This window comes from Atractosteus spatula, chromosome 3 (genome assembly GCF_055471065.1).
Source record: "Atractosteus spatula isolate fAtrSpa1 chromosome 3, fAtrSpa1.hap1, whole genome shotgun sequence".
In the NCBI taxonomy this organism is placed as follows: domain Eukaryota; kingdom Metazoa; phylum Chordata; class Actinopteri; order Semionotiformes; family Lepisosteidae; genus Atractosteus; species Atractosteus spatula.
Window position 1 is genome coordinate 32,974,023 of NC_142708.1, and position 14,688 is coordinate 32,988,710.

The window sequence follows — 14,688 nt, forward strand, 5'->3', positions numbered from 1 at the left end:
GAGCAGCAATATAGGAGTATACAGCACTTTTGACCACAGACTAGATATAATGTTTAAGACATTGGTCACATGGTTTGGCATCTATATCAAAATATTAAACCACTCTCTGTGAAATTAGGTGGCACTCAAATTTAATTTATGTTCAATTTCTATGTATTTCAATGTATGGCATTATTTATCTGTACTACAGTATTGTAGACTCACATTTTGTCCACAGCTTTGGAATGGCATTAAACATGGTATTTGAACTCTCCTTAAAGTCTCCTTAAAGTCTTACCTTCAGTCCTAGTTTCCATATTTTGTATTTTAACCTGTGACTTCAGTTGAAAGTCATATAACTAATAACTCCTATTCTAATTGTGTTTTATTGTTCTCCCATGGTGTTCAGTACTTGTAGATTCCATGCCATGGATGAAGCCATGATTTTAGAGGGTAATTTTAGGTTGATGCAGAACAAAAATGAAGATCATATGCACTATGGTGGTGATGTTTAGTGGTGATGTCGAGTTTTTCAGGAAGCTTGGACAACTTTTAAAAGCCTGCTTGTCTGAAGACACTTGTGGTAGAGGTATGAACTATAGGCCATGAAGTACCTTTCTGCCGTAGATTTAGAACTGTTCAAGAGGTGTCAGTAAATCACAGTGTTTGGCAGCCATGTTGGATTTTGTCAAAAATATCCACTCATGAGGAATAACAACAACCAAGAATTAAATATTTGAGTGCTGAGTCATAGTAAGAGCTGGCTAAGGGCCAACCTCCTGGCCATAGACTGAGGAGTTAGCCAAAAGTAGCTGCAAAGGTAGAGATGGGATGGAGGAGTAATACAAAAGACAAATGTGTTGGATAAAGGACATGTGTATGGTATTTTTTTCAACAACATTGTTGCACATATGAAATTGCACAAAATTAGGGATAGGTCACATGATTTTGCAGCAAATTTGATTGTCTTTTCTAAAACCATTATGTTGCAAGTAGTTTTTTGCAAATTTGGACTAGCTGTAATATCTGTGGGGCCTATTTGCAAAAGAACTGAAACAAATGTTTGTGAGCATTGTTTTGTTTAAAAATAACAGTGTTGTGCATAGTTACTGTATTTAAGTAAAGTTGACAAAAATATACTTTTCTTATTGCAGTTTGTTTAATTGTTGTCTCAGTTTAGAACTCACATTCTCTTTGCTACTATAGTCTCTGTATGCAGTACACTGCAGTGGTTGTGCTTTTAAAGCATAAAATAAGTGTGTAATAACACAAACCAATATAAAACTCCTGGTTTCTCAGAACAATAAAAAAATAAAAGAGGAATGAAAACCTGGAGCTCTGTTAGGTTCTAACTTAGCCATCATTTTCTTTCTGATGCAAGTGACCATTTTTTTCTCTTTTCTTTGTTAGATAATAGCCCACCCTTGAAGAAGAGGTTTAAACGGAAAGAGATTGAGGAGATGCAGTGTGAAGTGCGCAAGATGTGCACCTTTTCCAAAATCCTTTCCACTAAGAAGAACCTAGACCACGTCAACAAAATCCTGAAGGCAAAACGGCTCCAGCGACAGGCGAAGACCGGAAACAACATTGTGAAGAGGAGGAGGGGAAGACCCAGAAAGCAGCCTGTCCTGTTGGATGACGAATCCTTGGGCCAAATGCCTGTGCTGGAGAAATGCATTGATCTTCCTGGTAAGAGAAGCCTGCGCACGAACCTTGTACCCGAGACTCTGGAGTTTGCCAAGCAAGATTCCATCATGGATGCAATTGAGTCTGTGGTCCACATGGCAAGGGTGCAGCCCAAGAGTGGAAAGCGCTGGCACCAGAGCCAGGAGGACGTCCGAGTCAAGCGGCCACGACGGTGTCGAGGAGTGGAGAAAGACGAGGTTGCAGTCCCGGGGAGAAAGCTTGGCAGCTCCGCCCTTTCATCGACCAGTTTTTCAACTGTACAGTCTGCGCAATGAATCCTCCTTGCACTTTAGCCTTTGTTTTTTTCTATATTCAAGTATTATGGGCATTCTTGGAGGATTCCGAAGGAGAACTTGGTCAGTTCTGCAGGATACACCTGTCAACACGTAACAGGAAATACATTGCATCTCTGCTGCAGTTGGCTTTTACTTTCTTTAGTCTACTGAAGACACTACCATGGTGTATTGGACTCCTGCAAAATCCCACCCCACTCATACTATATCTTAACTTTGTCTCCTAACTCTGGCTCTGCCACATCTAACCAGCAAGTATATAAACAATGATTCATTAGCTTATACTGTGCAGCTTCAGTTATTTTGCCTTGGATTACTAATTTTGTTAAAGAACAGTGCATTTGTTGCAATGACAACACATTGACCGATCTTTGTTTTCATTGAACTCTGTCCCCCTGTTCTGAATTGATGTTTTTTCTGAACTGGTGGGAGGATGGCAATACTTTGGAATAATAAGACCTAATGAATGCTGTCATGCCAGCTTCGTTACTCAAAAGGTCTGACTGTACATAGGAACATTTTCTTCTTACAATACATGCCTTTTCGCTGTACAGTGTGTTTCAGAAAGTATTTTTGACTTACTGGCTTAAAAAGTAGTGAAGTGTGTTGTACCCTGGAACATGAAAGTTGGGTATTATTTTTAACCAAAAATAGAGATGGGTGTGACTTGAGACATGTTTGCTTTCAGATAAAAGGATCCAGATTCATTATTTATATGAAGTGGGTACGTCACATACATAGTAGTTAAAAAATGAGAACAGAGCAACCAAAATATTCCCTGTCATTCAAATACCAGTCAAGTCATTCTTTTAACATGGTGTTAAAACAGTTGTCTTTTACAAAGTCAGTTGCTTTCAGCTGTCAATAAAATCAATTTAATTTATAATTCTATTTATAAAATCAGCACTTAAATCCTTAATTAAGCCTTAAAATGTAAAATGTTCCTGTTAAAATCTGGTATGGAATACCATGTAGTAGCACTGGACTTACAAATGTGTTGTATCAGTTCTTTCTGCATACATTTTTTCAAAAGTCTTTAATTAATTCATTTGGTATATATTGAGTTGTGCATGGAAAAAAATGCTAAGGAGATGAAAAACTTTTGATGCCAGAAGTTATTTCAACTTCTGAATCCGGAAGACGCAAAACTAGGGTTCACTTTAAGAATTAACCTTTAAGGAATTATAAAGTTAACCTATCAAGAATCGTAATAAGATACAAAAAGTATTTGACGTTAGATATACTGTTTGGGTCATAGTTGGAACAAAATTAATTGAAACTGAAAAACAGTGATATTAATGTTGTTATATAGGACCCCATGCAAATCCCAAACCTTAAAGGTGCAAGATATACAGTATATACTCCCATTGTTTGCAGTCTGCACGTCGTTTAGAGATGATTGTGCCCAAATTACCAGAAGAATTACAGTAAACTTTTGTAAGTGTAGTTACCAGAACGTTTTCAAGTATAGTAACCAAAGTTTATGTCTGCAATTTGTGTTGTAAGGCTGGGGGTTAAAAGATGGTTTGCGGTCTCTGTGGCACCCAATATACCAGGGCAAAATGGCAATAATAAAAGAACAAGTGAAAAAGCACTGTTTACTAGAAACGAACAGAAAGAGAAGCTGTTTGGAAATACGGTATGAGTCATGTTTTGCATATCTAGTTTCTTCCGTGAAAGCTGGCAAATTACTCTTGTTTAGGGAAACATTCATTATGAACTTAGGTCAGTATTGTGTTGATGTGTCCAGTGGCCACATATGGAAAGTAACAATCAACAGAAATTCTGTATAGTTCATGACATTAAGTTAATGCATTCCCTTATAGGCTCTGTAGTTTTTGGGAAACAGTAGTATTGTAGTCTGAAAGCAGTTGTTGATGTGCCTTATGTGTGTTTCCCAAGGCATAATGTGTGGTTCCCAAGGCATAAAATATCTGCGCAGATTATACAAGCAAGGGAGAAGTTATCCTATACTCAGAATATTTATTCCAACTCAGTGTGCCTGAAAAACAATGATTTAAGACAGTAGTCCCTTTATATAGCTTAATATGAAACCTTAATTTTGTTTTTGTACTGTTGATAGCTATAAGATGGAAAGTCTTGTAAATCATTTCAGTGGATCACAAAAGTGATTTTTTTTTAGTGTGGTTCTGGTTGTCCTATCCAGCATTACACAGGGGCCCTGGTCAATGGTGCACAGCCTCATTCCTTCGGGGCAGCAGCAGTCCAACAGGATTTGAGGTTTAATGGCCCACATTTTAAGAGCTGGGAAAAAGGCAAAACTGGTCTGAATAAGTTAATATTTCAATTAGGCAGCAAAGAGCTCAGGTGGAACAGCATTCAGAAGACCCTGCAGCCCTCCAGGACTGCAGCTGCAAACCTCTGCCCCCATACCTTTGCTTCCTCCCATGATTGTATTAATCCCTAGGCTGTGTCTTGTGTGGCGTCCCCACTTCTTCTATGTGCTATGCATCAGGTTATATGAGTAAGCTGCTGGTGGATTGTGACTTTGCAACAAACTGTTGAATTCATCTGTAAATTCAGCTTTCTGTTTTGGGTCCACCCTTTCACAAAGATAAATAAGTGGTCTTATTTGATTTCAAGAAAACAATAAATGTAAAAAAAAATAATTATAATGAATAATAATAATTTGCAACGTGTGCAAAAAGTGACTATCATTGCAACTATTACTGCAAAGGGTCAGAAAGTCCTTTCTTGCAGTAGAGCCTTAATCTGAAGTTTAATTAACCTAGAAGTCGATTGTAAATAGTGTAATTAAACTGGATCTGACTGCATGAATGCAAACTGTGTTTTACAGAAACGTGGGTCTGCATAATGGTTCCTGTCAAGGTGTCCAGCTATAGCTCCAGCAGGATACAGCCTAAAATGAGCTGAGGACTGCTGAGACTAAAGTTGAATTGTGTAGTTTCGTAGCCAATAATAAACAAGCTAGCAGCTATTTCTTCTGTCAGTTGTACAAATGCAAGGCTTGTAGACCTACTGTACATGGGTTTGGACTGATTCATTCTGAGACATTGCCAAAAAAAGACTAAAATATTTCCATTACAAAACCATGTCAAAGTATTTTATATCAAACCACTCTAACTGGGTTTCATGGTTCGTTTCTGAAAGAAGCTAAATTTGAATGTTCTACTCTAACCAAAATTTAAAAATCACAACCATTAAAGCATTACTATTATTTGTGGCAGTACAAGACACTCTTGGTACAGAGACGGCAGAGATGGTTAGTCATTAAGCCAGCATAAAAAAAGGATTTCTCTGAAAAAAAAAGTAATTTTATGTTGTTGTGTGAAGCCTGAAATACCAGATACCTGTACTCTACCAGCCGAAATACCGGTGCCTTCTAAAGCTTAAAAGTGTTTTTGTTACCTGGTTCTTAAGCTTCAAAAAGAAAATGGAAAGATAAACCAGACTGTACATATGTGATGAATATGTCTTGAACTGCTTTACCTTGTATTATGAAGGCAATTGGCACTACACAGAGCTGAAGTCTTACCTGACTGTGAAACACTAAAGTGAAAATGTAAGAATATCAGAATTACTGCTCATGTTAACACAGGTTGCATATACATCAAAGTGTTTTTAAGTTTTTTAAACAATGCTGTTGTTTCAGACATAAAGTGCAAATGAAGTATTGAGAAAAATAAATGTAACAATGTACATTACAGGAGCACAATTGGAGCTCTGACTGTGCTGGCATATTTTAGTTTGTATACATAGTGTTTTTTAACCTCTTTTTAATAGAGTGGATTTTTTTTCTTTTTTGCATGTTCTACTTGATTGTATGTATACATATTTTAGACAAGGGGAAAGTTATTTGTATTTTAATTAAATTCGGAGGAAAAACTTGTACATTGTTTGATATGTTTTTTTGTAATGGATTTTTAATTCATGAAGCATTTTTGTACATTGTATGGATATTAAAACTGCAAATATTTGGCATATATATATAGGTATATATTGGGTAAAAATTGCATACGTATATATTTATATATATATGCTGGCATGCTTTTGGTCATGTTTGTTCATGATCTAGTTGTTTTTTTTTCCTTTTTTTTCTTAAAGAAAAGCTCATTCTTTTGCTGCCATTTCCTGGTTAGCAGTATAGAGCACTTAAAAATAAAATAAAGTTGACCTTGTTCATATGTTATTCATTGTGTGAAAATAATAAATGAGTTTATTGAAAGCCTCAAAAGTGTTATAGTCTTCTTGTCTCTGCCTTGTCAGTGGTGCACTGACAAAAAACACTTCTTTGACAAAACATAGCCCTTTTAAGTACTGTGTTAATTCAAGTGCATTTGTCCTGGATCATTCAGATGGATCATAGCTTTGGGAACATCTCGCCAGCATCCAAACCAGCAGACATTATTTGAACTGAAGGTTGATCATTTAAGGCTCTTTTCATTACATCTGTTTTCTTATTTAATAATGTTTCAGCAATCCCTGTATGTGGAATGTGAGTACAAAGTGTTACTTTATGAATCACGTGCAATGTTATTAAATTAATCAGTTGATGCCATTATCCAACACGGCTTGCAGTTAATGAACTGTGAAATAGAATACAACAAAAGTGTAATAAAGAGTTGTATGACGACCTAAAGGTGGGGTACAACAAAGTGGGTCTTCGATAGATGCCGGAAGGTTGTTGTATATAGTCACACTTCAAGAGAAGGACCAGCTGTGTGACCAGCAGAATAAGATTGGAAAAATAAATGTAGAACTAAAGATGGGTAGAGTGAAGGGAGTGGTAAGATCAAGGATACTTTTTTTATTTGAGATATCTGCCTTATTGACAGCTTTATTCAGAAAATTTTGTAAATTGAATGTGTATCCCAAGATTCCTTACACTTATATAGCACTTTTCTGGACAATCCACTCAAACCCCTTTACAGATAATGAGGACTCCTGTCCACCACCACCACCAATGTGCAGCCCCACCTGGATGATGCAGTGGCAGCCATAGTGCACCACTACACTCACCATACACCAGCTATCCGGTGGGGAGAAGAACAGAATGATGATACCAATTCAGAGGTAGGGAATTATTAGGAGGCCATGACTGGTAAGGGCCAATGGGAAATTTCATCAGGACGCCAGGGATACACTTTTCAAGAAATGCCGTGGGATTTTTAATGACCAGAGAAAGTCACAACCTTGGTTTTATGTCTCATTTGAAGGACGGCACCTTTTAACAGTGTCCCTGTCACTATACTGGGGCATTAGGACCCACTCAGACCACAGGGTAAGCACCCCCTGCTGAACCCACTAACACTTCTTCCAGCAGCAACCTTAGTTTTTCCCAGGAAGTCTCCCATCCAGGTACTGACCAGGCTCACACCTGCTTAGCTTCAGTGGGTTGTCAGTTGTGAGTTGGAGGGTGATATAGCTTTAGAATATTTTTTCTGTTGTGGACACCTGGTGGGTATCCAAAGTTTATAGTTTATATTTTTTCTTAGATCCCATTTTAAATTGTTTATAATTAAATGGAAAAAAGCCACAAAGTTACATTTTTCTCTGTAATTTAAAATGAGCAACACATATAATGAACATTATAATCAACATCTGTTCTAATTTTGAATTAGATCATAGAAATGACATAAATCAATATTACATTCTAATATATTGTACTGTTCATACCTATTTCTTTTCATTGGAAAAATGCAAAGAATGTGATGCCAGATATTGTTGTCTTTTTTGGGACAGAGAGATTTATAAAGCTAATGTCTCTTTTCATTTCATTTCTGATCATATGTACAACAGTTTGCAGTCCCTAATCTGACAGGATCAATATTCAGTGCACAGAGATGCAGGCACTCTAGTTTAAATGGGTAAGTTTCACATACTGTAGATCAAAACCTCAACTGTATTAAGTTAGCTAAGCAGAGAAAGAAAATTGAATGCAGATGTTGGAAAATGCAAACAACAGTTCATGGTACTGTTAAGTGGCAAACTGAGGGAAAATATTGCTCATCAGATCTCCTCTTTCCTACATTCATTGACTTTGTAGCCTTTATGCTGTTCTAGTACTGAACAACCCTCATAAAAAGAATTGTTCCTGCATTAGAGTATGTACTACATTCCCTAACAAGTGAGAGGCAGAGTGAAAAGCTGAACACTATAGACGCTTGCCATTCTGTAGAATCATGTTGCCATGGCAGCTGAGTGAACTGCCCATATGCCTCCGAGCAGGGGCTCTGCAGATATCTTTTCACTGTTTACCTCGTTGCTTGCTAGAAACAAGCAGCTCAATTACCTCATGTGAGTGCAGACAAAACAACATGGTTCAGTGACGTACAGTGCAGGTTTAAAAGTATTGAGACAAGTGTCCCTATTCAAGAAATGGATAGCTCCAGAGATCATGTATTTTGACACGTGTGCCACTCCAGAGGTACATTATGTAAAGGCAATTTGTAATCTGACATAGGCAGTTCTGGCTGGAATGATATACTGTATGGATCAGCACTGACAGTGATTTAATGTGGAGTGGTAATTGATTGCCATGCATACAAGTTCCTACCATGGGGAATACAGTACAGAAGAGGAAGACCATTGGATATGCAGGAAAAAAGCAGGCTGATAGGTAAATTCTGAATTCTTTATAACAGACACTTATAAAGTGACGGGGAAAAAAACTTAAACTTCAGTGCTCATTACTGGTACTATTTTTATGTTACATGGCCCTAGTATGAGTGCCCCTTATATTGTGTGCAGAAGCTTAAATGTTTTCCAAACAATTACAGATAGATTACACAGTATTTTTGTAAAGAATAGAAATCGAAATTAAACAGCACACAAAGTTTAGATCAAAGTGTAGATCTACATCAAAACGGACTTTTATTTCATAAACAGGAATGACTTAAGCTGAAATTGTTTGCCAAACATCATTCCAGTTTTGTGGAAAAGACAAGTAGGAAATATATATTAGTGCCTGGTTACAAGAAATGTTTCATACAATGAATGTATAAAGAAATTATTTTCTTTAATATATGTACTGGGCTGCTTTAGCATCCTATTGAGAAGAACATGAATAAAGAATGCACTTCACAAGTAGACAAGCCTAATGGTTCTTTACATTAACATATTTATAGTGGATTTATATCTTTTGCACACCCAGATGAAATGACATGAAACCAGCTAATCATTCAAAAAAATTTAACAAAAACATCAAGATGCTTTTCCACATAACATTTATTGAATACTGTGGAGGGATGCACTCCTCATGTCTGCTCTTCAGAGTTTCATTTCACCCAAGCTCTTAACTATCTGCAGACCAACATAGCACCTTTGACAAAACAGCTCCTTTCATGTGGCTTTCTTATATTCTATGGCTGGCAGGGTGGCCCAATGGCTAGCATTGCTGCCTTGCAGTGCTGGAGCCTTGGGTTCAATTCCTGGGGGTACTATTTCTATTATTCCTTAAATTGCAAACATGCAGCACTCAGTGACTCCTCTTGCAAGCTCCTTAGCTCCCAAAATATCACAGTGGTTCCTGTTGCATAGCAAGCTAAGTGTACCTCTGATGTTTAAAGGCAGTTCGTGAAACAGCACTGACATTGTCAAAACAATGAACAGATATCCTCTGTTTCAGTTTACAAAATCAGTGCAAAAATCCCCTATATATCTAACACAAAGCTCAAAATCAAATAAGTCTATAAAACAGTACAACTGTGTTGGTAAATGGGAAGCTCTCTTTCTCAGTGTTTAGACAGTGCCATACAAAATATGAAGTGTCAACATCAATATTTCCCTAAGAGCATGTTCCTCTACCTTACAGTCCAACTGAAAATGGATATCATTGAAAGTGTAATTACTGTACTGTTTCAATAGTTTTGATAAATAATAAGGCCATTCCCACACACAATATAACAAATAAAAATTCTATATTTAACCTAACAAATCCTAACAGTATTCATTCAATAAAATTAAACCAATGCATATACATTAAGCAAAACAATGCAATGTTGTAAATATGGTTACAGTACATGAATCCAGAAAATCAACAAAAACAAATGGTTCAACTAAATGAAAACCAAATTAATGTGTTTGAGAAAGAGAAACAAATGATCAACTGTACACATCTCACTGGTCATTCAGTCTCTCCTTATGGTTAGCCTACAGATTTTATCCACATTGTACCTTACGGATTCTGTTTCAGCGCAACAAGGGTAAAAGTGTCTTGCTTGTCACAGCTATTCCCTGCAATAATCTTCTGCAATTACCCACAGCCTAATGTCTCCAAAGACATAATCACGAGGCCTGTGGCAGTAAACCTTCTACATCTAGGGAGAATAGAACTCCTCAATGAGGTTGAGGAATGGAGAACAGGGTGGTAGGAATTCCATGCCCATGTGTTGGGGTGCAGCAAACCTTTCCTTGAATGAAACAGAGTGGTGAGAGCTGACATTGTCCCACACCACTACATAATTTGGCAAGTCAGCCTTCAACAGCTGTATCTCATCAACAGCTACAAGACTGCTGTATAGAGCATCCAAGGAAACTAACAACTAACAGATGACCTGTGTTGTAGGGCCCTATGGTGGGAAAGTGGGCGATGACACCAACACCTGATATGGCAGCCAACATGGTTATACTATCCCCACACTGTAGTGGCACATTTCATGTGGCTCTATATCCAATAAGTTTATCGCCATGTCACCATTGTCAAGCCATGAGTTTTGACATGGTCTATAATGGTAACCCTTATTTCATTAGAGATATCTGTATGCCTTCATCTTTGCCTTCCTCATCCTTTCCTTCTCGCCATCCCCTGTACTACCACCATGCATTTGGACCCTTCTTCTTCTTCCAGCTACTTGTTCCTGCTCCATCTTTCAGCAACACTAACCCAATTTCAGCAACACTAACTGGTGACCTAATATATACAGTATGTGCTTAAGCATTGAAGACATTTGAGTAAGTAGGTAGCTGCATCGACATTCACAGGCCGCAAAGGAACAGCTACACTTTCATTCCATGCTGAAAGGCAAAGAAAAGAAACACAATGTTAATTATTTAGGACTTTCAGCATCGATACAATTTCATAATATTATAAAACACAAGTTATGACAGATTATTATAGAAGCTTCAATCCATAAGTGGCTTACTCATGACCAATACTGGAATTAGACTACTAATGTGATTCATAACCTTTGCCCACAAATTGCATTAAGGAAGATATGTGGGTGAATAATCTACATTTCACCATCTGCAAATGACCTGAAAGACATTGGAGCAGTCTGGGAATTTACTATACAACTACAAATATTTACTGTCTCCTATAATGGTTTCCTAACAGACTTGAATATTGTAAGTATGCATGATATATGGTACAAAGCTGGGACACAGTGCAGCTGTGGGAGTTTTAAGAGCAATGGGTATAAGGTCCATATACGGGCAACACTAATTGTAGTGCTCTTCGGCGAGCTTCCTTTTACACTTAACACACTCCAGTACAATTAGCTTCCCAAACCATTACCATGAAGTGTGGACGAAAAAAGTATTTTAATTAAACTCCTGAGAGCTGCTTAGCCCCGTCTGTTTCTAAATTAGGCAAAAAAAAATTCATAAGTAAAAATTAATACTCTGTTTAACTCCACACACATTTCAATAAAGAATGGCACACTCTATATGTCACTTTATACCAATTATTTTTAATAAAATAGATTTGTAGTTTTTAAAAAGAATTGTCATTTTTAAATATATTTTTTCAACTATTTAAATGTAATTTGTGGAGGTATACGCCTCATCTGCCAAACAGCTACAGATGTTTCTGTCACTATGTAAAAAGTGTTACATTGCCATTATTTTCCATGCCAAATCATGTACGTGTATAACAAATTTTAATTGAAAAAAAACCTAATGATATGTAAAACATATGTAAAATTGTCATGTAAAATAATTTACGGATGAACAGAACACTATATTGTCACGTAGCAGTTCCTTCCGGGCCCTATGCGGACGACGCGATCCAGAATAGTGAAGATACACTAGGGAAAAAGTCATGCGAGAGAGGGTCTGGAGACGGGGGGCGTGTCCATGCAGTGCTGGTGTCCAGGGGGAGTGAATCCGGGGCGAACAAACAAGGCGAAATCCAAAAGAGTAATCCGAGACAAAGGGTAGAGTCCAAGGCCAGGGGATCCATCCAGGGAGTTAAAACACGAGCCGGGTCGGGACCGGCGAAGGGAGGGGAATCAGGAACAGAAGAGTAAAACCATAACGGAGCCAGACGCAGCAAGACCCCGGGCTCTCATGATGCGGAAATCAATGAGGAACCAGGAGTGAGGTCCGCGTCTGGCTTTTAAGGGGGAACGGGAATAGGGAACAGGTGCAGACAATGGGAGGGAACGAGGAAGGGCTGGAGCTCCCTTAAGAGGAGGGGTTAGCGATCGTGACAATATTCATTCATACATTTTCTATCTGCTTTGTGAAATACATGATTGAGTGGGAGCTGGAGTGTATTCCGCTGTGCAATGGGTACAAGGCAGGATACATCCTGGACAAGATGTCATTCCATCACAGGGCAAACAGACATGCACACCAGGAACAATTATTCTAGAAGCCAAGTAATGTACCAGGATGTCCTTGGATTGAGAAGGGAAACTGAAGCACCTGGAAGAAACACAAGAAAGGGAGAACATACAAACTCCAAACAGATAGCACCCCAGGTCCAGGATTGAAGGTTCTCCTGGTCAGAAATGCAAATTTAACTAAGCTATGGTGTGCCAGTACTTGATTGGGAGACTTGATTGCTGCTGGAAAGGAGTCCTTTATAGAAAGGACCAGAAGTAGTACTGTATTTCCCTTTGGACAGAATCCACTGTGCCTTAGAAGGTGCGGTCTTTTCAAAGTCCTATCCAAATTAAAATATTTCACAAAAGTTTTAATAAAGCTGGGATATTCAGCTTTATCCAAACCCACAAACCAAAAATCGAATCTGCCTGAAGTCCCCATACTGGTATAATAAAAATATCAAATGTATGTTTTATTTCGGTTTTTGATCACGTTGGTTTATATCCACTGTGGTATAGATGGCGTTAGTGTGTCTTTTTGAAATATGAAGTGGTGCACAATGGAAATTAATCATACGGCCCCAAAACACATCCCACTTTCCCCGCCATGTCAGAGGTAACGCGAGATTAACCAGATCAAGAAACTAAATGTAATTAAAGCTGGTCAACACTCATACAGACACAAATTAAATTTTAAAAAGGTTATTTAAAGAATAACCTTTATATCACATCGTGTTTATAAAAAGAAAATGCAAGTTTTATTTTGTCTGCTTGAGGTTTTGGACATTCTTTGCATTCTTTGCATTTTTATGTTGGTAAATGTTTCACAAAACTTTAGGTATCAGTAATTTGTATTGAAAAAGAATGACACTTCTCCTGTGAAGTATAGAGGTGGGTCTGTTCCTAGTGCCCTTGTTAGAATTGAGAGGCAGATGGATTCCAGAGTATAACAGAATATTTTTATCCAACATCCTGGTTTCCCCTGCTAAGAAACTCAAACTTGAACACAAATAGACTTTCCGGCAAGTTAACAACCAAAAACAAACCCCCTAATACTCTGATAAATGAGTAAGGGACCATAAAATCAATGTTGTTGAATGTAATAAAATAATTAAAACACTTTGGACAACAATCCAATAGAATGTTTGCAGTATGCTGTGAAGAAAGCAAAACACCAATGCAAGTCAATGCAAGTCAGGAGCTGAAGACATTCTACATAAGGGAATAGTCAAAACTCCTTGAGGAAACTGAACTTCATTACAGCTATAGGAAATGCTTTCTTTATGATTTCAAAACCAGTGAAGGATCTGTTAGTTGATTGCAGGTGTAAACTAATTTTGAAATCTTTTGTTTAGAAAATGATGCAATTATCATGGAGAGATTTATGTTCTATGCATTACTGACGGTCTTGTCATTTTCCATGTTTTCTGTTAATTATGTAACTAGAGTATTATACATGCATGCTTGCAATCTGTTTCACTAAAGCTTAAATTTCAGTTACATTGTATAAGAAAAGTGTAGAGGTGCCTGTATTTCAAGAGCTTACCTGAGCTAAAAAAGTCTCAATTCACCATGCACATTCTGCCTACATTGAAACATGTTACATATTTAAAAGATATGAAAATCAGTTTATTGTCAGCTAAAGAAAAGGTCAATGTATAAATAAAAAGTAGCTGATTATATTGAACTACATCTGATATGTCAGCCTCATCCACTTTTTGCTTAGCTTAACAATATCACTGTGATTACATTAAAATCTATGCCCCAAATGGAAATTGGAAGCAATTACTTCGACAAGTGGCACTGTTGAATCACATTGCTCAATTAAAAGCCAATTTGCTTGTGAATTAAAACTCACAGCCTGTCTAAGAGTAATCTATTATCTTCCAGCTTAAAGGGGAAAGAAAATTATGTTTCATACTGTAATAGTTAAAAAATTAACATACTTGTTATTCTTTGAATCGAGCATTTCCTATATTACTATGAAACGTGTATAGACTTTTGTTTTGCTGTAATCAGAATTAGACATAATGTTTCAGCACCAATTTTAAAAAAATAGTTAAATGTTTTAAAAATGACCAGGAATGACATGGGAGCTAGGAAATTACAGGCAGTGCCTTAAGTAAAGATACAAGAGTTCATATGTTTTGAAGACTATTAATATCTGGTGGTTAAATTAAATAGGACAAAGATGTTGCCTA

The 14,688-nt window shown here is 37.3% G+C and overlaps 1 protein-coding gene across 2 annotated transcripts in view; it reads left to right on the plus strand.

Annotated features, from left to right (window-relative positions):
* Positions 1-6,174, plus strand: part of setbp1 (SET binding protein 1) — a 99,637-nt gene extending 93,463 nt beyond the window's left edge. For both annotated transcript variants that reach the window (XM_088911256.1, XM_088911255.1), the window contains one exon: positions 1,390-6,174. In XM_088911256.1, the coding sequence (XP_088767382.1) occupies positions 1,390-1,940 (551 nt within the window). In that variant the 3' untranslated portion in view covers positions 1,941-6,174. The remainder of the gene's footprint in view (positions 1-1,389) is intronic.
* The last annotated feature ends 8,514 nt before the right edge of the window (positions 6,175-14,688 follow it).